Raw genomic sequence first — 26,609 nt, forward strand, 5'->3', positions numbered from 1 at the left:
TAGGGTTTGACAAATGTTTATTATTATTATTCAATTCTAGATAAATGAGGCTCAATGTCTAAGCTTATAGCAGTGATGTTCCTAAGAGGACAGAAATGCTAGCTCTGACTCACAAATGTTTTTGCTAAAATGTAGAGGACGTTCACTACTGCTTTCTGAAGGAGTCAACCAAGAAGCAGAAATCCAGTTCAGTGGGGCCATTTAGAAAGTACAGCTGGGTGAAGGCCGCTGTAGGATCAGCTGAGGGTGTGTGTGTGAGTGCGTGTGTGTGTGTGTGTGTGTGTGTGTGTGTGAAAGAAGGGCTCTGAGTCTGCATGTGTTCACCCCTGTGCTGACTTGAACTTGGGCTTCGAGTGTCCACGTATACAGCCCACAAACCAAACACACGTGACTACACGGCTTCCGTCTGATGACCCGGGTTGCTCCCCTGGTTCACAGGGCGGCTGTCAGCAGCGCTCCGGTGCGACAGCACTCACAAGTCATACAGATCAGAGCCCCACCTCTTCCCTGCACAAGACAAAGAACAAGCATTTTCTGAAGTTGGCTTCTTTTTTTAACTGGGATGAGGCTTTTCAAACACCTGCTGTTTGGTCATGAATTTGAAGCATAAAACATCAGGGTTTGGAAAAAAGGAATTCTGAATTGAAAAAGAAATTCACATTTAGGTGTCTTCCACTTTTAGTACTGGTATGTACTAAAAAGTTAATCAGGACTGATTAACCAACCCTGTAGACAAATAGATAGGCATCAAGTAAAAAAGTTCACTTCTTCCCTGATGGACTTCATAAAAATGTGACCTATCACAAGGTAATTAAATCATCAAAATGATGAAATTAGAGCGTTTCATTAAATTCTCCCATGAGGTGTGGTGTTGAGGCCATCTGAAGGTGTCTCTGCTGCTGAGTGAGCAGCCTCTGGAAATGGCCACCCTGCCCTCCCCGCTCTCCCCCTGCCACTCGCTGGGCCCCTTCTGCCCTCCCAGCCAGGACCGGGGCTGGCAGTCCAAGGTTGCCCCATTCTGTGCATAATTCACTTTCCCTGTCTTCACTGCCAGCTGTCTTAGTCAAGGTCCCCTGAAAACCGGCACAAGGGAAAGAGGAACCACTTTGAGATTTTACTGCAGAGGGGACATCATGCAAAGTAGTTGGTTCCAGGGGCACCGGAAGAGCTGAGAAGCCAACAGAGGACAATGACGAAAGTCAGCACATAGCAACAGCAGAAGCCACTGCCTCCTCTGAGCTGCAGGATAAAGGAGGGGCTGGCAGGCCCACCCAGTGGGCACTGGGGCAAAGAAAGAGACACAGGGCAACGTCCCAGACCAGTTAAGCCAGAATCCCTGCAAATGGGACCAGGCATCAGTGGTTTTTTTAAAACTCCCCGGGGGATTCCAATTCATAACCACGCATGAGAACTCGGGCCTGAAGCATCTAGTGGAATCTGTATTCCTACGATTGTATGTGCCCCAGACTGAGAAATGCTGGGAGAAGTGCTTCTGACACACCACTGCTCAAGGTCCAGAAGCAGAGACGGAAGACACCACTAAATCAGGACGCCAAGCAGCTCTACAACCTTTAAAGGAATACCCAAGAACTGGACTTGATTTACAGGACTTTGCTTCATAGGTAAATTTTAGTAATTGCTCTCTAAAATAGACTATTTTAAAGAGCCATATTTTGCTTAATCTCTACTGAAAAAAACTGATTAAATATCACACTATGTGCCAATTCCAGTAAACCATTACCTAGCACAACTGATGCACAAGGCTTTTCAAATATATATAAATTGCCTACAGTAGAATATCCTGCTTAATAACTCCATTAACGTGCACATATTAAGTGTGTGCTAATTATTTGTTGAATGAACTAATCATCAAAGGAAGATTAGTGTTCAATGTGATATTATTGTGATTTTTAATTGTATTTTAATTCTTTTCTAATGGAAAATCCATGATGATACATATAATGAATCTGTTAACTAGAAACAAACATCTTAATATGATCTTTTAAATGACTGAGAAGGCATTTCAAGATTTTGTACAGCCCTGGGGTAATCGTTATGAACACCAGTTATCACAAATATTGCTAAGGAGAAGTCCAGTTGGCAAATCTCCAGGTGACAGAGTTCAACTGAGCTTCAGTAACTGAAAAAAAGAGTTAGCTCTTTTGACAGAACCATCTGTAGTTTCTACCCCTCTTCATTAAGCATTTAATCACACAAAAAATGTTTCTTAAGCAATTAATATACATTCTAGAGAATGACAAGACAACTAAGATGAGGTCCCCTCCGAGAGCACTTACATAATTGAGTGGAAGACACTGGACAACCACGCCAGTCTGGACAGGAGAGAGTGGGTGCTGATTCTAACGTTCAGTGAGATTGAGGATGAACAGGCCAGAGGACATGAGAATGGAGACATGAGAGCAAACATCAGCTGATTGTGGGGAGTGGGGACACGCATTAAAAGTGTTTGAGGAGAGGAGTGACCGAATCCGAATAGCACTTGATGTGCAGGATGGACACACGCCAGAAAGCCATTTAGAGATTACCAGAAAAATCAAAGTGGAAGGTTCAAAAGAGGACAATGGCAGTCAGTATCCAAATGAAGGGTGGATGCTAATGATATTAGAATGAAAAAAATCCATAGAATTTGATGACTGAATGTCTCCAAGGGCTGACTTGAGAAAAGTCAGGAAACAGAAGGAAGAGTTATGAAGGGAAAGATAATGAATATCCCACGAGACATCCACCATGAATGCACTGACAACTCTCACTGTTTGCAAAGTCGTTTTACGAGGATGTTGTCATTGCATAACTGTATCCAGAAATAAAACACTCACTTGTCATTCGTATTCCAAAGTGTTGTGAACAAAAATATAAATTCCTGTGTTAACACAATACTCTTAAAGACTTTCAAAAATAGCAGTGCAAGTCATCTTTACATGCATCAGATATGTGCTGTTTCCACTTCACTTTAACAAAACCACGATGGTGAATCATGATGATGTTATCCAGCCTTTTAGGTTGATGTTGAAGAGAACCAGACCCAACTGTTCAAAAGTCCATCATATAAACAGTTGTAAGCCTTGGCAGACTTTGTAGATTTGTGCTTTACTGAAGAGACCGCTGAGGTGTGAGAGATTATATTTTGTGATGGTATTGCAGTTGGGTTGACAGCAGCCCCACAGTTTGTTTTATAAGCACGAGAGCGTTTCATTGTCTCTTCCCTTCGTGTCTCTAGCTCTTTAGCGGTGATGAGCTGGAAGTCATCACTCTGTCCTAACAACAAATAAAAAGCTGAACAGACTAAAAAAATCAACAGTTATTCTTGGATCCATGAGAGGGGAGGACACAGGGCAAACTGCTCCTCCCCAACTGGAGAGGCAGACACACAAGTGCAGGGAGTCAGGGCTTACCCAGGCTGAGACTCATGAGTGGACACTGCACCAGGAACCAGTGCCAGGGCAGGAAAACCTGAACTATAACTCACAGATTGCAAGAGGCTCAGTGTGGACAACTCTGAGGGCTAAAACTCCAGGAGGACCCACTCACTGGGGAGTCCCCACTATTTTGTGAGATTTACCTCCAGGAGCTCCACCAGGAACTATCAGAGAAAAATCCCCCCATGATTCTGGCAGGGAGAGGAGAAAACAAACCATTTTGAAATATTCCAGAGCACTCTGCTCTTCTTAACAAAGCCGGTCCTCAGGAGAAACTAGTTAACCAGAGCCTAAGCAACTGGGGTATTACCAAAGCCTAACTAACCTGGGGTAAGAGAAGTACCCAACTCCAGTCAACTCTACACTTTCACATGGGATAAGGAAACATGCAACTCCATCTCACGCTCTCCATCCCGTCCCACCTCAGACAGGAGAAAAAACTCAGAAACGCTTATGAAGTTCACAGCCCAGGGGCACAGACCCACTGAAAGACTGAGATCTAATCACAGGTCATAGAATGTGTCCCGTCCCCTAACCTCACCACTGCTTGACTAAAGACCTATTTACAGCAGTTCCTTTTACCCAGTACATCATGTCCAGCCATCAAGAAAAAATCACAAGGTATACCAAAAGGCAAAAAACATAATTGGAAGAGACAGAACAAGCATCAGAACCAGACATGGCAGGAATTTTTGGAATTATCAGAACAGGAATTTAAAACAACTATAATTAATATGCTGAGAACTCTCAGGGATAAAGAAGACAGCACAGAAGAACAGATGGACGATGTAAGCAGAGGGATGCAAATCCTAAGAAGGAAGCAAACAGAAACGCTAGAGATAAAAAGCACTGCAACAGAAATGAAGACTGCCTTTGATGGGCTTCTAAGCAGACTGGACAGAGCTAAGGAGAGAACCTCTGAGCTTAAGGATATCTCAGTAGAAACCTCTGAAACTGAGAACCAAAGACAAAAACAAACAAACAGAACAGAACAGAATATCCAAAAGACTATGGGATAACATAAAAGGTAAAATGTGTGCACACTGGGAATACCAAAAGGAGAAGAAAGAAAGGAAAAGGAAAAATATTTGAAACAATGACTGAGAATTTTCACAAATTAATGTCAGACACTTAACGATAGATCCAGGAATCTCAGAGAACACCAAGCAGAATAAGTGCAAACAAAAAGAAAACACACCAAAAAAATAAAACAAAAAACCCCACTCCATCTAGGCATTTCATTTTCAAACCACATAAAATCAAAAGTAAAGAAAAAATGCTCAAAGAAGTCAGAGGAAACAACCACTTTACCTGCAGAGGAGCAAAGACAAGAATTACATCCAGCGTCTCCTCAGAAACGTATGAGAAAAGAGTGAAGCGATACATTTAAAGTGTTGAGAGAAAAAACCCCACCAACCTAGAATTCTGTAACCTGCAAAATTATCCCTCAAAAGTGAAGGAGAAATGCTTTCTCAGACAAACAAAAAGTGAGGGAATTTGTTGCCAAGAGACCTGCTTAACAAGAAATGTTTAAAAAATTTCTTTAGAGAGAAGGAAAATAACATAGGTTCGAAACTCAGGTAAAGAAAGGAAGAGCATCAGAGCAGGAATTAGTGAGGGAAAAATTAAAATTTTTATTTTTCTTATTCTTAATTGTTCTAACAGGTAACAGTTTGTTCAAAATAGTAATAGAAACAATATATTTGATTATGTGTGCTTATGTGTATATCATATATGCTTGAATGCTTATACATAAGTGAAATAATGACAACAATAATACAAGGATTGGACGGAAGAATTGAGATTATTTTGTTACTATAATGTATTCACACTACCTGTGAAGTGGTTTAGTGATATTTGAATGTGGACTTGAAAATGTACATTGCAGACTCTAGGACAACCACTAAAAAAGTTTTAAAAAATTAAGCATAACTGATATGCTAAGACAGGAGAGAAAATGCAATCAAATAAAATGCTCAGTTAAAACCACAAAAGGCAGAAAAAGATTGGAAAACAAAAATGGGAACAAAGTATAAGGACTCTGAATAGAAAACAGTAACAAATATAGTAGATATTAATCTAATTATATCAATAATCACTTCCAATCTTAATGGTCTAAATGCACCCATTAAAAGACAGAGATTGTCAGAGTGGATCAAAAAACAAGACCCATCTATATGTTGCCTATAAGAAACCCACTTTAAATATATAAATATAGATTAAAAGTAAATGATGGAGGAAAATAAACAATGCTAATACTAATCAAAAGAAAGCAAGAAGAGCTGTATTAATTTCAGGTAGAGCATATTTCAAAAAAAGGAAAGTTATCAAAGATAAAGAAAGGCATTACATAATGATGGAGGGGTTGACTCTCCAGGAAGACACAACAACCCTTAACATCACCTCACAACAGAGTATCAAAAGATGTGAGGCAAAAACTACTAGAACAGCAAGGAGAAATAGTCGAATCCACTATCGTAGTTGGAGACTTCAACACTCTTCTTTCAGAAACAGCCAGATCCAGCAGGCAGAAAATCAGGACGTAGTTGAACTGAATAGCACCATCCATCAATTGGATGTAACTGACATCAATAGACCACTTCATTCAACAACAGCAGAATACACATTCTTCTCAAGTTCACATGGAACATTCACCAGGCAGACCACATTGAGGCCATAAAAAAAAACCTAACAAATTTAAAAGAATAGAAATCATACAATGTCTGCTTTCAGACCACAACAGAATCAAGCTAGAAATCAGAAACACAAAGATAACTGGAAAATACCAAAATACACAGAGCTTAAGTGAACACACCTCCAAATAACACATGGGTCAGAGAAGAAATCTCAAGAGAAATTTTTAAATACTTTGAATGAAATGAAATTGAAAACACAACTTGCCAAATTTGTGGACTACAGCAAAAGCAGTGCCTAGGAGGAAATTCATAGCATTGAATGTGTATTAGAAAAGAAGAAAGATTTAAAATCAATAATCGAAGTTCCCACCTCAGGAAACTAGGGGGAAAAAAAGAGTAAATCCAAAGTAAGCAGAAAAAAAGAAATAAGAATTAGAGCAGAAATCAACGAAGGTGAAAACAGGAAACCAATACAGAAAATCAACGAAACCCAAAGCTGGTTCTTTGAAAGATCAATAAAATTGACGGTGATCTAGCCAGGCTAACAAAGAAAAAAAGAGAGAGGAACACAGATTACTAATCTGAAAAATGAAAGGAGAAACAGCACTATATATCTCAAGGACATTAAAAGGATAATAAAAGAATACTATGAACTCTGTGCCCACAAATGTGATAATCTAGACGAAACAGATTAATTTCTCAAAAGACACAATTTGCCAGAACTCACAGAAGAAGAACTAGACAACCTGAAAAGACCTGTATCTATTTAAAAATTTAATCAATAATCTTCCAAAACAGAAAGTACCAGCCCAGATTGACATTGTATATCGACTACACTTCAATAAAAAATAAGAATTAAAAATATAGTTATTTAGGTCTAGAATTTCTGTTTCAAAAATTATTATGCATTTAAAGTGAGACTCTCTTATTGGAACATTGTATCTGAAAATTCTGATTATGACAGCCTTAAATTGGCACCATGGTACCACTCTGTTTTGTTCTGGCCCTTTCCACCATTCTAGCAAAAATAGTTCTTTTCTCTCTCTCTCTCTTAGGATCCCCATTAGAACAAACAGTATCCGTCCCTCAATCATAGAGGATCCTCCTTTCCAACAGCTGTTAAGCCAGTTAGTAAGTATCCCCTTAGCAGTGGTACCTCCTCTTTGCATCCAATGACCCCCTTCACTCTGCTTGATGGCTATGACACCCTGGCTTTTTCATGTATTTGGAGTTGAGCCCAGTCTCAGTCCACTATTGCAACTGTCATGACCCCTAGTCATTTGTCTTTAATAAAGCCTCCTTTACTATTAAAAAAACAAAATTAAAGTAAAGTTGGAGAGGTACTGATTTAGATTACTGATTCAGTTATAGCTTCCCATTATGATCACCTGGGAGTTTTAAAAAATGCCACTGCCTGGATCCCACCCCAAGAGAATCTGAGTTAATTAGCTGAGGGATTTTTAAAGCTGCCACATGATTCTAATACGTAACCAAGGTTGAAACCTACTGGCCTTCATTAACTCCCTCTCTGTACAGACAAGAACAAAAAGACTCCGCAGGCTTGGGGACTTGCTTCAGGTTATAATGCAAATCTGAGAGCAGAACTAGACGTCAGAAAAGCCCAGTTTGGTTTGAGATCATCTATGAGAACTCTTCCCTTCCACAACTGAAGCCTCTGTTTCCGCTCAGTAGCTGGCACAATCCTTGCTCCTCGGAGCCATTTCCATTCACCTGTTTCTGTTCCTCATCTCGGGGATGTTCTGATTTCTGGACACACCTTCATGACTCATACTTCTCACCCATGTTTTGCATCCCTCCCCTTCTCCACTGGGCCCACCCTCATAAATGCTGAAGTCATCCTTAGCCTGTCCAGCCTCCGTGTAATGCCCTTCCCCGGACCCTGGACTAACACTCTCCAGGCTTCATCACCTCCGATGGCTTTGCTTCTTCACCCAGCCCTCCTGATACAAACTGAAAATGCTTCATCTTGAATTCTGACATTCCAGTTCCTGGCCCAATCTCTTTGTCCTTCCATCTTCCACACCTTCTTGCATCCACTGAATCTGTCCTTGACCACATCTGCGTAACCCCACACTTGTCAATGAGCACCCATCAGAATCTCTCAGGAGAGCCCCCTGCCAAACCTTAAGTGTTGCAGCCATCTCCCCAAGGGCACCTCGGAGGGTGTGGACGGGAAGAAAAGGCCTGGTTATCTGCATTTTGAAATCACACCTCAGGGCCCCCCAGTCCTGAGCCCTGCTCCACCACCCATGGGTGCTCCAAGGCCTTCCTGTGCTTCCTGACTTCCCTCACCTCAGCTTCCCTTCCCTCCTGGTGAACCGCTGCAGCCAAGTCCTCGCACTGCCGGAAGCTTGCAGCTCTAATCTTGTCAGTTTGATGGACCAGTAACCCCAACTGTGTTTGTTTTGCTGGGTTGTTAGCTTCACGACAGGCACCAATAAAATAAGGACATTTCAGAATGGTACCAATTTGGAAGGAAATCTGGTTCCTTTTTCATCTTGTTGTTTTTTTACTAATGGAATCTTTTCACCTGACCTGGCAATCATTAGCTCTAATTATATCTCCATTTCACTGCTCCAAGGCTTACTACTACTGCCCCTGTCGATTGAAATGTTTTATTTTGAAGCCTTTGGGCTACTTACCAGAGACTCATAATACTCATAATTTAAAGACGGAAAAAAGTTATAAAACCTTCATGTCTTAAATGCAACAGCATGGCCCTGAAACACCATGGAACTTGCAATTTAATAACTTGGAACTAAATTAGCAAAAGCTTTGATTCACTAGGAGATCAAAATAGGCTGAAATGCAACACATTTATGCTTAAGGCCATAATCAGACAACTGCTACAATATTGAAAGGAAAACGAATTTTACAAACTAATCAATTGAGACTTAAAAAAGGAAAAAGGTCAGCTTATTCTAGCAATTTATTACGGGACAATGTTTCAGTTACAAATAATTTATATCAAATAAAAAACTCATTTAAAATTAATTGGCTTTACCATAAAATAAGCATATTGAAAGATTATACCAAAATCAGAAACTCTACCAAAGATTTTTGGATCACATAAAAATTTAGTTAATAGGCCTTTAATTATTTACCAACTAAATAACAAATATACAAATTTCAGTGTTTTGTCTGTCATTAGATGATTTCAAAAGAGCAGATGGTGCAACATACTGATATAGAAACATCTTCTGCCAAACTATCTTCAGGATTCTATCTATCCAACATTTGTGAAATTTGAATCCTTGAAAATAATCTAGTATTATTAAGTAAATGTGGGGATTGATTTGTTGTTGTTGTTTAGGACAGACTATGAAGATGTATATTCAAAACCACAAATAAAATAACTAATGGGGTTCTGGGTAAATCATTTGACTAAAATAGTCCCTGATTTTATGTTACTGAGCTCTAAAAATCTGATTAACAAGATATCATATGTGCATTAAGAGTAAGCGGACTTAGTCTAGGAAAAAATACATCTAGGGTAGGTGCTTTATTTACTGAATACTTACTATGTTCAGCACTGCACTATGATGGACGTTACTCCCATTTCATAGATGAGGAAATTGAGGCTCAGCAACATTTTGAACTTGGGTCTTGCTGACTCTTTTCTCTATGCCTTTCTGACTCCAGTAATATGTAGATTGAAATTTTTTTCTTCTCTAACCTATCGGATCAAAAAAGGGGCTGAATATCAGTCACCAAGTCTTTGCCGGTCTGTAGCAATAATGTAATGAAACAGGAATTCATCATATTTTAGGCATCCTGTTACAGTCATTAGTGACATTTCCACTCTTTACTCAAGTTTCCTTGTGGGTTTTCTTGACATTTTTCTCCTTAATATCAAACAGTGGGGGTTTACCAGAAATGTATGAGACAAAAATTGTTCAGAAAATGTACTATGACAAACAAAACTCCAACAATATTTAATAGTTATAAAAATGGAAAAAGGTACTGGGTCTGAGCAAAAAGCTACATGTTTTAGGAAATTATATTTGGAGATGATGTAAAGGGATTCTTTCTAGATGAGTTTCCTGTTTTTATTTGCAGATAAAGAACTTGACCCAATAACAAGTCTTGCAAACAAAAAAATCACTGACTAGTTGAGGGACAGTGTGAATAATGAAGAAAAGAGTTGTAATCCTCTTAGTGATTAATCGAGAGAGGTGATGATAGAACAGCAGTTTCCTGCCTTGCAACCTAGAAAGGTTATCAAAGGTTATTATCTGTACGTTATCATTCCTTCCTCTGAATACACAGAACTGAGCTGTCTGGCACCTAATACACAGCAGTTTCTGATTCTTAATGGTCCATCCCTACTAAATCAGTCTCTGGACAAAGGTGGTGTCAGTGAGCTAAGCCTGTTCATTCATTTATTCCATTATCCATTCCCACATTTATTGAACTAATTAACATTTATTAAACAATTTTTTATATCAGACACTGGGTTAAACACTCAAAACAAAGCAGACACGGCGTCTGTTTTCCTCTCTAGAACCAGGGCCCTCCCGTCAATATTGATGCATGTCACCCAAACTAACATTTTCCTCCCCAGGCAGAAGTTCTGAGCTGCATTGTTCAATATTAAATATTAAATGGACATGTTATAGATGGAACGATACAATAATTGCTCTATTAATTCAGAAAGAGCAAAGAATGAGTTATAGGCTATGTAAAAAGAAAAGTAATTTAATTCCAGCACCTGAATTACGATATTCAGAATTGTAGAATTCTTCTGTTCACGTGAGTCCTTGAAACATTTGTTTTAATCAGTAGTTTTGGTTTAATAGTAAATTTACATGCCAGTTATTTCTATGGATTTATAGAGCTTAGAAGATTCTTGAAAAACTGTTTATTCTTCTAATTTAAATATTTTGGATATCTCAAGTATGCAGTTAATTTACTTAGCAGAACAAGCCTTTCTTTATAGACCTGCACTGTCCAATACAGAAGCCGTTACCCACACGTGGGTACATACAGTGTAGCTAGTCCAAACTGAGCACAAGATGTGTTATAAGTAAGGGTAAAACACACACCAGATTTCTAAGGCTCAGTGCCCAAAAGTAGTATGTAAAAATCACGATCATTTTTATATTGATCATGTTGAAATTATAATATTTTGGATATGTTAGGGAAAATAAAATATAGTATTAAGCTTTATTTTCTGTGCCTTTTAATTTTTTTAATGTGACTACTAGAAAATTTAATATACATGACTTACATTGTATCTCTGTTGGAGGGCACTGTAATAAATAATATAAAGAAATGTTTCCAAGGCATTAGTAGATTCTAATTACTCTCTGTGGAAGTCAAAAAATAAAACGAAGACTGTCCCTGAATGAATCCAAAAAACCATCCTTCCAAACTAAGGCAAAATGAACGGGCATAAGTGTTTGGCCACCCAGCCCCCACCCCAACCCCGCACTTCCATCCCTTCCCCTCCCACCTCACCACCCCTGATTCAAGGAACCCTGAATGTAGAGCAAATGCAAATATGGCAGAATTAACCCAGAGGCCTGGGAACCACAGCTTACCACTTAATGCCCCTGTAGAGCTGGCCCCACAATGGACTGAGACGTAGGAGTTCCAGGGGAACGGTCTCTGTATTTTAAAAAAATATGTGTAAAGCGGTGAAAAACCCTGAATTCATGAGAGTAAAGTGTCAATGGAAGAACAGAACGCCCTGGAAGCGGGTAAAGAAAAGGGGACCCATAAAGTCCCACCTTTATAGCCCCTCCCGCCGCCCGCTTCCCAGCAGAGTTCCCGGAGGGACCCGAGAGGCACCCTCTCTCTTCCAAAGGACTGTGGCAACTCAAAGTTAGCATGATGCTCACCAGATAACTTCGCTGAATGGTTCAGAGGTGTCAATTCTCTTGGGTTCTTTGGCGTCTCTTGTCTGTTTCAGTGTCTGAAATTCCCTCTCAGCTCAACCGTAGGGACTTAGCCTGGGGCACCCTCCCTCAAAGTTACTCCTCCTGCTGTCAGACCCCTTTCTTCACCACTCAGATCACAGTCTATGTGGTTTAATCAACTCAAAAGAAAAACAAAATTAAGAAATGTATCCAGTCATTTGATTATGAAAGAAGACAAAGTTGCAGGTAGATTTATTACATACAATACTTTATCAAGGGACAGAATTACTTCTACACTAAAGGAAATTAAATATTGTAGTAAGAAAATCATTTTTAAACAACATCCACTGTTCATTATTTAACAGTAATTAACAAAAAGAAGGTAGTCCGACAAATAGCAATGGTTAAATAAGTTGTGATAAATAGTTGAATTATTCTACAACTATTAAAATTCATGCCTTTGAAGATTAATGACAAAGGAAAGGTACACAATGAAAATTAATAAAGACATTATTTATAATATGATCTCACTCACTTATTATGTAAAATAAATTACATAGGCTAAGTTAATAATGGCTACCTCAAGGTGTTGAAATTACAGGTAATTTTTTTCTCTACATATACCTTCTGTGTTTTTAAATTTTTACAATGAATATATACTACTATTATAATCAGAAAACATATATACATAAAATAAACTATTATTCTCTAGTTTGCAGTTTTTGAGAGAGTACCACTAAAAGCCTATCTTTCGTGGAAAAAAAAAATCATGCCACCTCTGATACATAATATAGTACAGTATTTTTATCTTGCCTGATACAATGTTGGCTTATCTATAAAACAAACATTAGGCTCATCCTCAACTCCAGTGTAATAGACTTCCCTATCAGAAAACCAGCAAGACTTATTTAAGGGGCATAAAGGATAAGACCTAATTAGCCCTTTGTAAAAATAAGTAGCATGTTTCAGTGTAAAAGTTCAAAACAAAACTCGTTCAAAGCTAGTTCCACAGAAGTAGCAGCAAAAATATAAAATAGACCTCAGCAATCACAGAAATGAGTTTTCCAGTGTTATCAGCCCAAAAGCTTTTGACCCTATTAAGTATTTTTAAAACTCAATTCAAAGAAATTGTGGCACATTCTAAAGAACAGAAAGTGGAGTCATTCCTCTTGAAATGAGTTATTATTTCATTCTTACTCTCTCAGGAAAGGTCACCTTATTCATTCCAAGGTCTGCTCCAAATAAAAGAGTTTATAGTCAAATTAATCATAATGTTGCTCATAACAAGTACTTTTCCCTCCTTTCTGCCTCCTCCAGCCACTGCAGTACAACGCACTTCACAGTCGATTTATGCTTCCTCAAGGGCGCAACATTGCATGATTCATGCTTATTTTTCTGTACACATTTAGTGAAGATTATGTGCAGGCCCTCGACAAGACCCTAGTGACACAAAGCCCTGAAGGACCTGGGGTTTAGAGAGCACTTCAAAATATAAAGAAATATACTGTATATTTATCTAAAATATAGAGTTCTTTAATTTGATCTGCTAAGCATATCATTAACCAGATATGTAAAATTAATATTAGCAGCATTTGACAGAAACACTGCTTTTCAAAGGAGCATTCCAGCCTACGGCCCTTTGTCATCTGTTCTCTATTCTGCCATCTTCTTTTTTAAGAGAAATTTGGTTCAACAGAGACCATTAGGCATATTATGGCATTTGAGAGATGGTTACTTGAGACTTAACTTTTGATTCCAACACTTGCAATTATGACAAGATAAAGATTACATTTAGGACTGGGCACAGATAAAAATATTCCTAACCTTGCCATTCAATTTCTGTAAAAATGTTAAAGAATGGTTCCCATTTCTCGTACTTTTTTATAGAATGTGTTACAGAAATGATGGCCCCTGTCAGTTTTTTTTTTTTATCATATCCATCCCCGCCCCGCAAAAGAACAAATCCAGGCACTATCCACATTATTCAGTATTTTTCAATCACCTATACTCATTTCAAAACCTCTGTCATAAGCCACAAAAATGTTTTCTGAAAGTCAAATATATAAAATCTACAGTTTCACAACACCGAGAAGTACAAATAGTTAACAGCTGATGCATGTGCACAATTGAATAGGAAAAATTTCAGGACTATTTGTAACTTCTTCTGCCTTTCTTAGAGTAGTAAAAAATAAGAGAAAGAGAAATAACAAAAGCGAAAAGTAGAAAAGCTATGAAAGCTAGTAAAGACTTTCGGGCGTGAAAAAAGCTGCACTCATTACACAGGGTGAATTCTTCTGGACAAAATCTTCCCAGACTTTCAGGACCTGGGAAGCCATTGTTGTCAATAATTTTCCTGTAATGTTTCATGGATGGTTTGGGCACAAACTGATTTGCAGCGTAACGATAGAGGCCAAACTTCGGAGCTGTGCGATCATTAAACGAATAAGCAAAGTATCCACAAAGATTGATACCATCCAATATGTAGGCTAGAAAAACAAAAGGACAGGAGAAAAGTTAAAACATTTTGTGCACAACACTTCACTTTTATATAGCTCTGCTTCATCAGAGAGACTTTCAATACCATTTAATAAAACTTCAGATTAAATTAGACTTAATCAGAAAAGGCTTCTTTTATCTGAAAACAAAGAGACAAATACCAAGACAAAGATTGAGCTACGTTTAGCATAGTAGGTGTTACATAATTAAACCTACTCCGATGCACGTGGGTTAAATCTTTAAGCACCTGAAGCAAGCAAGACTGCCGTGAAGTCATCTGAGACCTAGGACATAGTCTGGCCTTTCTCCACCCAGAGCAGCTGCTAGGGATTGTCTGTCTTCCACTTTTAACCAAACGCCTTTATCCCTGGGGAAAGTACTAGGTAGCGCTTGTACTTTGTCCCTGTGGCTAGAAATGGTCAGCACTTGCTCTGAGGGCACCAGTGTGTGTGTATGTTGGAGAGTTTCTATCAGATGTCGTGCCCTCAAGGGGTCAGCCTTCAAGAGGCCGCTGTTCCGGGGGCGCCTTACCTTTCAGCGCCTCGTTTACGTAATTCTGCATGTAATACATCCTCAACTTGTCTTGGGCTGCGTGCGGATCGTCGTCAATGCCGTTGGATATGATATACATGGGGAGGTCTCCGTACTTGGACCTCAGCCAGTTCAGCACCTTGCGTAACCCCCAGGGCACCACGGCCACCTGACCGGGGGAGTTGAGCCAGGTGATGTCGGTCATTTCTTGCACTGCCAGGTAATCGTTGTATTTTACCGGATCTTCTTTTTCCCAGTCTACAAGGATGGTGGTGTAATGGCTTAAAGCCAAAAAGTCAGAGGAACCCCGGATTAGCTTTTTTTCCTCGTCAGTGAAATAAGGCAGGAGGAAACTGTTTCTCTGGTTCAGCCAGTCCCTCATCACACGGGGATAGTCCCCGGAACCGAAAATGGGCTCGGCCAGCCAGCCGATGTCAAACTCCAGAACTCGCTCGGCCACCTCTTGGTCCTTCAGGGAGGACGGGCAGGCTGGTTCTATCCAATCCGCCTGCAAGGCGATGGCTATTCTGCCGTTCTGAGCGCGCCTGAACCTCTCGTCGTAGGCGCGCCAGGCCAGCGCGTGGGCCTTCAGGAGGTTGTGCCCCGCGCTGTACGTCATGTTCCGCGTGGACGGCTCGTTCATGGTGATCCAGAACCTGACGTGCTGGCCCAGGTCTGCGAAGCACAGGCTGGCGTACTCCGCGAACGCCAGCGCGGTGCGGGGGTTCTCCCAGCCGCCGTGCCGGGCCAGCGGGGGCGGCAGGCCCTGGTGCGGGGCGGCGGGCCGCCACAGGGCCACCACCGGCGTGATGTTGGCGCGCACCAGCTCGCTGGCCACGCAGCGGTAGTAGCGCAGGACCGTGCGGTTGACCTGGGACTGGTTCCCCAAGGGCAGGATCTGCGCCCAGTCCAGGGAGAAGTGGAAATGCGAAACGTGCATTTCCTGGAGTAGGGCGATCTGGGGCCGGATGGCCGCGAAGTCAACGCAATAGGATTTCCTCTTCTTGGCCACAACCCCGTCCACCTTTATAAGCCTTTTACTGCGGTGGACGTCCCACAGGTAGACGCTGGGGTCGGTAAACTGAGACAGAGTGGTGTCCACCTGGCAGGAGGAAAGTAACTGTTAGCCTACCATGGATAGTCCTAGAAAAGTCGTTCTATGCGGGTCTGTCAACAAAGCCAGCCAGCAAGATGAGCAAAAGTAGAAACCTTTCTAGCTGAATTTTTAAACTATTTTTCATAAATAGTAAGTTTCTGGGGAAGAAAACATTCCACTTTGATGCACATTTGTTTTACCCATAGTCCTCTCTAACGCTGGAACTCTTACTTTAACATTAAAAAAAAATCTGAATTTTTGGGTTCACTTCAGATGACAAACGTTAATGATCTTCACATACCTCTGGTCTGTGTTAAGCAAGCGAAGTATCTTGGATGTTTTCCGTTTAACATAAGAAATCACTAATGTTATGAGATTTTCAAATAAAAAAAAACTAGACCAAAAAATGATAAAGCTTAAAACCTGAGAGTCAGAAAATGAGATGGTATTTAAAATCAAATTGTGCTTCTTTTGGGGGAGGGGTAATTAGGCTTATTTATTTTTTTAATGGCGGTGCTGGGGATTTAACCCAGGACCTCATACATGCTAAGCAGGCACCCTATCACTGAGCTACACCCTTCCCCTAAATTGTGCTTTTTAAAACCATGTTCTAAATTGAAGTTTGCTCTAGGTAAAGGAAATGCGAAATAAGGGTAACTCTTGCCTTTTATTGGCAAGAGCATCAGTCACAGAGTTCAGCAAATTCAGGCTGACTGATATCAGAAAGTGATAGAGAATGTGGAAACAATATTATCATCCACTCATAATGGGACGTTTCAACATAGCTTTTTAAAAATCTCTGAATTATTTTCCTGTGATGATCATGACAATAATGGTTCTCAAGATCTCGGAGCTATAAGCCTCCAAAATGAAACTAGGCGTTTTGGAAAAGTGGGCAGATTGCAAAATGAAAGTCACAAACTCCTCTCCACGTGCAAACCATGACAGGAATGGAAACTGCAAGTTCATCCCAGAGACCTGCCACCAGAGCCAGTTTTCTCCTCACACATAATCCTGTTATGGTCCCTGGGTTTGACCCTCTGTGGGGTCAAAACTCCAGTTTTGAATCTCTAGCAGAGGTTTCCTTGCATTTTTCAGGCCTGTTGCAAATGAGCTTCTGCTCCTCCAGAGGGGTCAGTGCTGTGTTTATAAAGGAAAGGAATAAAAAACAGCATGTCAGATGGAAGTTATTTTTTCTGGAGACCTGTCTCTTGTCGATCACGCATGTGCACGTTTCCTCTAACACTGTGGGAATGCTGTCTGCAGTACTTTTCCACTGTGATGCACCCACAAATCATGTTTCCTCAGCTTTGCAAGAGAAAATATTCGCATGCTCTTTTGAAGTGAAAGTGTTCATAGCTTGAAGGACTTCTTTGGATTATTTTTCTAGCACTCTGAGTTGACTAAATTTTTAACTTTTCTACCATAATTGTTTCAGAACAACAGATTTTATTCAGCCCATCTGAAAACAAGTATGAGAGACTAAAGTATAATTTCTGAGAAAAAAAATCTATTTCTTAAAAATACAGGACATTTAGAAATAGGTGTTTAGGCAAAATTCTATATAACCTCCATTAATTTGTTGACTTATTTCTTAATAAAAAAGAAATAATAAAGTTGAAGCCTTCAGAAGAAATGAGTACAATGTATGCATTCAGTATATTATAGAAGAAACTTTCCCCTAACAGTGGCCAATGTTAAAAAAAAAAAAAAAAAAAAAAAAAAAAAAAAAGGCTCTACATCCTGTATTTACCATGGTTATGGGAAAACAAACCTCTCACCTAGGAAATTAGGTCCAAGGACAATGACAATCCATGTGAATAAGCCTAAGGTCAGACTGCCAATAGCTGGTGTATTAATGGGATATTATTTTTAAAGTTTTTCAGGTGAAATGCATGCCTCATTCGTATCGGGGGTTTGAAATACTAGCCAGGAGTGAAGAGGTAAATTTCAGTAGTTAACATTCACTTCTTAGGATTCTAACACATGAAAAGTATAGAGACCTACTTATAAATTAACACATGCACATATGCTCCTTAGAACTGCCCTAACAGAAAACCTGTTTTTACTTTGTCAGTTAGGAAGTTAGCTTGGGAGGGGCACTACCAAAACAGCGCAAAGCCCAAGGTTAAAAGCAGGGAGAACAAAACAGCAATTGCAGCCTCTTCCCACTAGAGAGCTTCTGGGGGAGTTCACGTCCACGGTGAGTTTGCGTCTGGCTAGGTGAGCACAGGAGAGGATCGGAGGCTCTGCGAGGAGGGGACGCAGCAACCCTGAGCTGATGAGGGGAAAGGGCAGTGCATCCTGAGAGAAGAGATGGCTGACACCAGAGCAAAGTCTAAACAACCGCTTCCAAGGAGCAGAAAAAGGATTCTCTCCCATCCCCCTTCTTCTCCACTGCCATACTTGCTGCATCTGACCAGTGTCTCTTCTCTCTCAAGGAAATAGGATGTACTCCTAAAACTTTCTCACTACTGACCAGTTCCAAAGCAAACACAGCCCCTGGATGGGAACAGAGCAGGAGTGAAAGGGCTCCCCGCAGCGTCCCCACTGCTCCCCGAGTTCACACTGTCTGCACATAGATGCTGATAGAGGTGTCTCTTCTCAAAGGACTAAGCTGGGAACTAGCCGCCCAGGCTGGGCTGCTATCAGAGATCCAGGCAGAGGACAAGCCCACAATGACTAGGGGCTCAGGGCCCAGCAGGAAGCAGGGCTCGGCAGAGGGTCAAGAGGCAGAACAAGGACCAGGGAGCCACCCGCCCCAGCACAAATGAAGGGAGGAAGAAGCACGGACCCCGGGGTGGCCTTCCCCCTTCGTCCCTCCCTCCTTCAGATCCTGCTCGAACTCCACTGTGGATCCCACTTGCAGGAGAAAAATTAGGATGGGGAGGTTCCAAATAGCAGTGGTTTGAGGAAGAATGGGAGATGGAGCAGCAAGGAAAATCCCAAACTGAGCAGAGCGGAGCTAGGAAACCGTGTTATTGGGCTCAGACATTCTTGGGAGCACAGCATTCCTCACTGTCTTTTAAATGTAAGGAAGGGACGGAAGTCCAGACTGTCCCTAAAGCTAGCTGGAGGTCTGAAAAAGGTGTAAAAATAATGCAACTCAGCAAAAGAAGTATGAAGGATGGTGTTGATTTATTTCCTTATAAATCAAAGATTTCAATTTGATATTTACCAAAAAGCAGCAACCCATTTCAACTATAAGGTCTTTCCTCAGATCCAAGCATTCTTCCAAATACTTCTTTTGAACTAAAGGGTCACAGAATGCACTGCCCCAAAATATGACTGCAGGAGTTCAGGGCGTGCCACCTCAAAATCTGCCCCTCCAGCATACTGATTATTTTGAGCTGCAGGCACTTGAAAAAACAGCAAATGCAAGGGAAAGGCTTCCTCTGAACTCCCCTTATCTGCCTCCAAAGATAGACAGAGCCTCCAAAAGGAACTCAGAAGGGTTGTCATAAATCCCTTCATGGGAGTTTCATCAACCGGGGAAGATCGACCCTCGTCAGAGGAGAGGAGATTGGAAGCCAATATCACACTCAGGCAAACTTTGTCACAAACCATCATAGCTCCCATCTGTTCTTCTAAGGGCGCATTCATCTTTCCTAAAAATCATTCACCTTTCCTAAAAAGCACTGACTTTCCCTTCCCCTTTCCCTATTAAGATGGCATTTAAGCCTGAATGCTAAGCCACCTCAGGGACTTACTCATTTTTCTCAGAGTATCTCCCATGTACATATGAGGTACACATATTAATAGACTTCTGTTTGTTTTTCTCATGTTAATCTATCTTTCATGACAGGGGTCTCAGCTAAGAACTCAGCAGGGTAAGAGGAAAAGTTATTTTTCCTCCCCTAGAGAAGTAATGGATTGGCTAGAAGTACCCAACATGCTAAACCCCAGTGCTCTTCAATGGATACCGAATTTGGTCTCTATTTTCACACTCAGATTCTGTTCCCACTGCCACTCTGCTTCAGTTACACCATGCTCTGTTCACTCTGTTACTTCTTTTGTGTATCCATCATTTTCCCTCAAGAGACTCCTTTGAAAGCAGGGGTCATATCTGCCTCATGTCAGTGTGCACTCTCAACTGAGCACCCCCAGCAATTAACACAGGGCTTTGTACACACTAAGCATCCAGGAAGTGCTCGCTAAAGTATTCAAACTTCAGAAAATAAATTCCTTTGAAACTAAGAAAATTAAAGATAATATTGAGGACTAATATTAGACAGAGATTAATCTGTCTCTAATATCAATACAGAGCAGGTGCCCAATAAAAATTGGTTGACCGTTTTTAAGAACTTCCTTACCATTTCAATGACCATTGCTAGAAAGGGCATTCTGATCAATGAATCACTGAGCAAAGTTTTCACAGCTGGAGGTATTTCTGAAAGCTCAGGGCTTCACAGCATCATGCCCCAGGAGGGCTCTGCCTAATGCCCCTGCCTCAGCCTCGGCAGCTCCACTGAGGCCTCAGATGACCTGGAGTCTGTCCTGTATCTTGTTCATGGAAGAACTCAGCAGCTTTAAAAAGTATTGAAAAACCACTGTATTAAAAGAGAATGTTTTATCTTTTTACTAAAATCTTATGAGAACTTAAAGATTCATATATTTTTAATTTGTTCCCTTTTGGAGCTGATTTAAAATAAAGTGCAAGAGGAAGCTAGGAAGATTTTTGGAGAGAAGGGGGCAGCGTTCCAAACCGCGCCCTTAATGTGCTCATTAAGGCAGCGTGTTTGGCCTGAAGAATGGACCATATGCCATGACACCTAATAAGGAAGCTCTACTTACTAGTGAGAGGGCTTGGTGAGACTGCTGATTGGTTTTGTCAGCTGACTTACTTGAATGTAGTTGTCAACAATTCCCCAAGCAAAGTCACAGGGAAATGTCCCTTCTAGGGGTTGGTTTTCAGGTAAAGGAGGGAAGCCATTTTTCTCTATCAGCTTTTGGTAGAACAAGGCTGAAGACTTCGGCAACAGCTTCTTGTCCTGGCTGAGGAAGTCGACGTAGAAGAGTCCACGTCGGATGCTGTAGCCTCTGTGCCACTCGAAGCCATCCATGAGGGACCACGCCGTGTACCCGATGACGTCCACGCCGTCCAGCCTGATGGCTGCAAAGGAAAGAGGACAGGAGCAACGTGACCCTACACTGGCCTCACAGCTCAAGAGCATTTGAGGGTTTTACTACTCTAGGAAATAAGTTATGTATAATGCTTACTTTGGGGTAATCCACTGAACATCCTCACTGACAAAACGCTCATATCAAACCTAGAGAGCTCTATAAATAAATGTCTTCACAAATAGGCTTGTCTCCAATTATGTTTTTATTTGGACTTCCCTTATTTATAGTGTGTTCTCTTCAGGCCAGGATGTCTTGTTCTACCTTCTATCCTAAGTACCCAGCCTTGTGCCTGATGCAACAAATGAATTGTCTTTAAAGGAATGAACGACTTACTCTTTTCTTATGTGGATGTTCCTTTGTTTTAAAGTGTTTTACTCAGTACAAGCAATAAGAACCCCAAAACTTGTACAGGGATCTAGATATCTTGGGATTTACTTAATCTTTAATACAATCTAAAAACCTAGAGTAGTAACTATGCAAGTAATTTTAAACATTATAGCCCAGTTTCTCATTTACAAAATGAGTTTTTAAAATTAATTTAAGTTCCTCAAGGCCCCAAATGAGAAAGGTTGGTACATAAATGCCTTCCTACTATTGCCAAAGTGAATTTCTACATTCCGATTAAAAACTATAAATACACATGGTTTATTACAGATCATCTTAAAGATTGTTTTTCCAGTGGATTTTGGCAGGAAATTGAAATTTTATACGCAATCCTACCTTTTAATGTTTCCATTATGAATTTTTTGAGGTAATACATAGATTTGGCGTCATCTCTCTTGGTGGTCCCTGAAACAAACCAGCCATTTTCCACAATAAATATTTGAGGATGGTTATATTCAAGGTCAATCCAGGAAAGGAGTTGTCGCAGGCTGGGAGATTCCAATTGGTGGAACTTCATGTGAGGGTCCAGCAGTTGAAAACTCAAGGTTGGTCCAAAGGAAAGAGCAAAAAAGTCAGCTGTTCCCTTGATGGACTTTTTCTCAGATTCAGTAAATTCAGGCAGAAGAGAGGAAAGGTTATTCTTCATGCTCTCAGGATAGTCCCCATCAATAAATATGGGTTTGGCAAACCAGCCTAGGACAAAGTCAAGCGATTTTTGACATTCTTTGATGCTGTGATCGGTCATTCTTCGAGGACTGATCCAGTGGGAGCTTAAGGCAATGGACACCTGGCCTCCCTGAGTGGGGCGGAAAGAAGTATTGTAGAGATGCCAGATTTTAGCGTGAGCCTATAAGGAGAAAAACCACAGTGAATTTCTCTCTGATTGTGAGGAGAAATACAGCGCATATTTGAATCCCCAGTTTTTGTTGTGTCTGTTTCTCATCAAGCCTGAACGAATGACTAACCCCACGGTGTACAAGTCACCTGGAACCAATAAATAATTCCTGAGGTAAGTCAGCCCACAGTGAGCTGCTACCATGACTGGAGTTATTTCCATTGTTTTCCAGCAGCCAGTGGAAAAATGTGAATTTCTCATGTTTAATGTGTCGTTATTATTCATACTTTGAAAAGTTCATGAAATAAGTATTTGTTATAGCATCTTACTACTTAATTGACTTTGGATTATGTACTTTTTTAATTAATAAGCTTCATGGAAAGAACCAATCCCTCATCTGTGATTACACCAGGAATTTCTAAGTAGGATTATATTTTTTTATCCTAAGAGACTGGGAGTTTTCAAGTTGATTCCAGTTGTTGGAGTCAACTGAATATTTTGTATTTATCTCTCATAACTAAAATTCTAGCACATGCTCTCACAATTTTTGTTCTTCTCTACAGTGCAATAAATTAAAGAACCAACTCCAATATCTAAACTTGGCCCACCCTTCAGAACTCTGGGACACTGCTGGCTTCCCGCCGGACACAGGGTGCAAGATAGAAGCCAAGAGCAAAAAGCTTAAATGCAGCTTCGAGGAGATCAGATGTCCACAGTTAGCACTCAGCTGGGAGTTTCCTACAGCAGTGAAATAGGCTTTGCTTCCATAAAATCAACTTTAGACTCCTATAAAATCTTACTGACTTCTGATGTCTTATTTTCATTTGTTTCTTTTCTATTTACAAAAAATAGTTGGGTTTTTTCCTCCCTTAGTTGAATTACGTTTCTCTTTACTTTTAAATTCCTTGATTTACTCTCCCTGTTTTTCTCCAAATACAAGAGCTGTTTATCGGCCTTTTGCTCTCCTAATATATCGTCTTTGAAAACTGAATTCTACTTCTCTGTTTGACTCATATTCTCCCAGTGATCATGCCAATTTTCATTCCACTCCCTGGGCCTGAAAAAGCTCTTGCACTCTGTATGCCAAACATCCTCTTTCTTTTTCCTTAATATTCTTCCCTTGGTTCATTTCAGTGCAAGTGTCCAAGAATGGCCTCATCATCATTCTTACACGTTCGGCCAAACATTTCAATAGAATAAAGTAGTGCATGTCTTTCATTTTTAGTTTCTTAGTAAACGACTACTAGGTTTCATTGCACTGAATGTATTTTTTTCATGACCTGAAGCATCTATATATATGCTAAGAAGGAGATGGAGAATAAAATACTGATCAGAAGGAACAGTGGCATTTGCCCATATGATTCAAGAAATTGGGGCTTAATTGTGCTATGCTGCTGGCTTTGTGATGTCTCCCCCGTCTCTGTGTCCCTCACCTCCACCACCCTATCTCTCCCTTCCCCATCAACAAGAAATCTCTTCAGTGAACAGTTAAGCAGAAAAGAAAGGGAGCAGCCCAGACTAGTACTCAGGACATCAGACCAGGGGACTTTCCCAATTCAGCCCACGTGAGGTCTACAGAGAGTCAGGTCCTAACCTAACAGACATATCCCTACAGAACAAGTACCATGATGGGGAGAGTCAGGGTGCCAGGCAAGAGAGTGGGAGCAACCAAGAACTTCCTGACCTGGGTCAGTTTTGCATGTAGCTGAGGTCAGAGTCATCCAGTAGAACCGTCTGCAATCACAGACCAGTCTTCAAACTTTGAGGACTTGGACATGGCTCAGAGGAGATCTGGCAAGGAACAAATGACCTTGGCTATAAGGAAGTGCACACGTGGTGTTTGATGTTAGATAAAATTCCTGCTCCATCACTTTGTTTGTGTGTCTTGGACCACATTACTTAACCTGGGCAGGTAAGACTAACTTTCCTGCGTCTCTCACAGGGCTGTAAGGAGAATCAAACAAGATACATTTTGTGAAACACCTAACAGAGTTTCCACATGGTAGGGTCTCCATGAAGCTCATTCCTTCTCTCCCTAAAGGATCAGAAGACCAAAAAGGAAAACACAGCAGGTAAAGGAGACACCACTTGCTAAGGAATTCAGCCCATAGCAGTGATGTGATGTAGTAATCCAACTTGGAGTTTGGATTAGAAGAATCTTAAGTTTGGATCCCAAATCCTCTATCTATTGCCCATGTAGGGCTCAGGTAATTCTTTGTACAAAAGGGGATGGCATCTATTCTCCTGCAGGGACATTGCAAGGATTAAATGATATGACGCAAGTGAAAGCAGTTTTCGAGCAGTCAGTTATTTTGGGGGAGTATAGTATAAGTTTGTAGCAGTGGAAAGTATGTAGATTCATTTTATGCGTCAGCTCAACTGGGCTAAGGGACCCCACTCCAGATGGCTGGTAAACCGTTTGTCAAGCGTTTACCTAAGCTACTCCATCGTGTTCTGCCTTGGCATCCGTCTCTTGTGTCCTATGTGTCTGGCAGGGCCCTTGAACTGACAGTCGTCCCCTCATGAAGCACGTCCCCTGGAGGGCAGCCTGCAGTCACAAGCAGTGTAAGTGACTGATCTGACTTCCTCTACAGCCTTTTGTGATCAACAGGTCACTCCTGCTTCTTAGCATCTATATGCCTTATGCACCCCTAAGATAAGACCCCTGTGGGGCTTACCAGGAAAACCCTCTTTTGGTTTGAAGTGATCAGTCTGGACCTGGCCCAGAAACACCAGAGCACTCACACACGGGCCCTATTAAAGGTAAGCGTCCCGGGTCCTGTCTCTGTCCATCTGTGCTCCGCCTTGACCTCCCTGTGTGGTCCTTCAAGATGTGCCATGTACATCCTCCAGGACCCGTGAGTGACAAGCTTCTCTATTTCAATTTCTCTTGTAGTCAGTTATTGAACCAAGGCTCACCACGGGCACCCTGTGCTCCACTTAACAAATGTTAAGGGTGCTTCTGGCAGAGATTAGCATTTGAATTGGTAAACTGAGTAAAGAAGATTGCTCTCACCACTGTGGGTGGGCATCATCCAATCCCATGGGCCTAAACAGAGTGAAAAGGGGAGGGAAGGGTGACTTTGCTCTCTGACTGAGCTGGGACATCCATCTTCTCCTGCCTTTGGATGTCAGCACTCCTGGTCCTCAGGCCTTTGGACTCAGATCAGGACTTACACCATGGCCTCCCCTGGCCCTCAGGATTTCAGGTTTGCTCTAGAACTGCACCAGATTACCTGAACCTCCATCTTGCACACAACAGATCGTGGGATTTCTCAGTCTCCATAAGCACATGAGCCAATCCCTCATAATAAATCTCTTTCTAGATATCTCTGTATATCCCGCTGGTTCTGTTTCTCTGGAGAACCCTGACTAATATAAAAAGCATCTTACATAACATTTGGCTTAAACACTCACCCTACTCCAAAACCCCTCACTGAATCTGTTGTTTGACCGCTCTCCACAGCAGCCCAACTTGATGGTCATTCCAAGTGCGGCACCTTCTCCAGTAAGTTTTGTCACCACCACCCCCACCTGCCACACTGAGCCCTCTTACATCACTTCTCTTACATCACTTACTGCAGATGACGGTGCCTCCATCCCTACTGCACTCCTGGAGGAGTCCCTCAGCCCCTCCCTGGCACACAGGGCCTCCACCGTCTGTTACCCTGAACTGAACTCTGCTCCGTCACCCCCTCAAGAGTTCGTTCCATTTTCTGATGGTGGATTTGAGTAATCAAACACTATGAGGCTGGGTGTACAAAAGCTGCCATCTCGAACGTTGCAGCCACTTAGGATGATCAATAAGGAGATGGTTATGTATGGTTTTGCATTGTTTTCGAATTATTCCAGCACGTTAATCTTACAAGCTTGTTATCTTAAGACTGAGATTTAATAAAGCTATTGACAAGGACTCAAGGAAATAATTAAAGGTATGGGCAAGAATGTTCATCTGAATACGATTTCTAATAGCAAAATATTGAAAAACAATTGAAATATCCGATATTCAATTACATTTACGCCCATACATGCATGCTTTAATACATTATGGTGTGACTAAAAATATACTACTATTCAAACATTATAAATAAAACAAAAGAATGTCTATTAACATGTAAAAAATGTTTCTAAAACGCTAACTAAACAAAAAAAGCAGGTTACAAAGCAATAAGCAGAGTTTAATAGAAC

At 41.0% G+C, this 26,609-nt stretch overlaps 1 protein-coding gene and 1 long non-coding RNA gene across 2 annotated transcripts in view; one reads left to right on the top strand and one right to left on the bottom strand.

Annotated features, from left to right (window-relative positions):
- The first annotated feature begins 1,008 nt into the window (after window positions 1–1,008).
- Window positions 1,009–23,719, top strand: LOC116668572. Its single transcript, XR_004325723.1, has 3 exons — window positions 1,009–1,622; window positions 7,129–7,204; window positions 22,985–23,719. It is a non-coding gene; the product is annotated as an uncharacterized LOC116668572 (long non-coding RNA).
- KL (klotho) overlaps window positions 12,111–26,609 on the bottom strand; it is a 40,913-nt gene continuing 26,414 nt past the window's right edge. Inside the window, exons 2-5 of the mRNA XM_032496320.1 lie at window positions 21,923–22,433; window positions 20,923–21,191; window positions 14,983–16,084; window positions 12,111–14,441 (exon numbers count right to left, since the gene is read on the bottom strand). Of these exons, the coding sequence (XP_032352211.1) occupies window positions 14,104–14,441; window positions 14,983–16,084; window positions 20,923–21,191; window positions 21,923–22,433 (2,220 nt within the window). The 3' untranslated portion in view covers window positions 12,111–14,103. The remainder of the gene's footprint in view (window positions 14,442–14,982; window positions 16,085–20,922; window positions 21,192–21,922; window positions 22,434–26,609) is intronic.

Source organism: Camelus ferus, chromosome 14, assembly GCF_009834535.1.
Source record: "Camelus ferus isolate YT-003-E chromosome 14, BCGSAC_Cfer_1.0, whole genome shotgun sequence".
Taxonomy (NCBI): Eukaryota; Metazoa; Chordata; class Mammalia; order Artiodactyla; family Camelidae; genus Camelus; species Camelus ferus.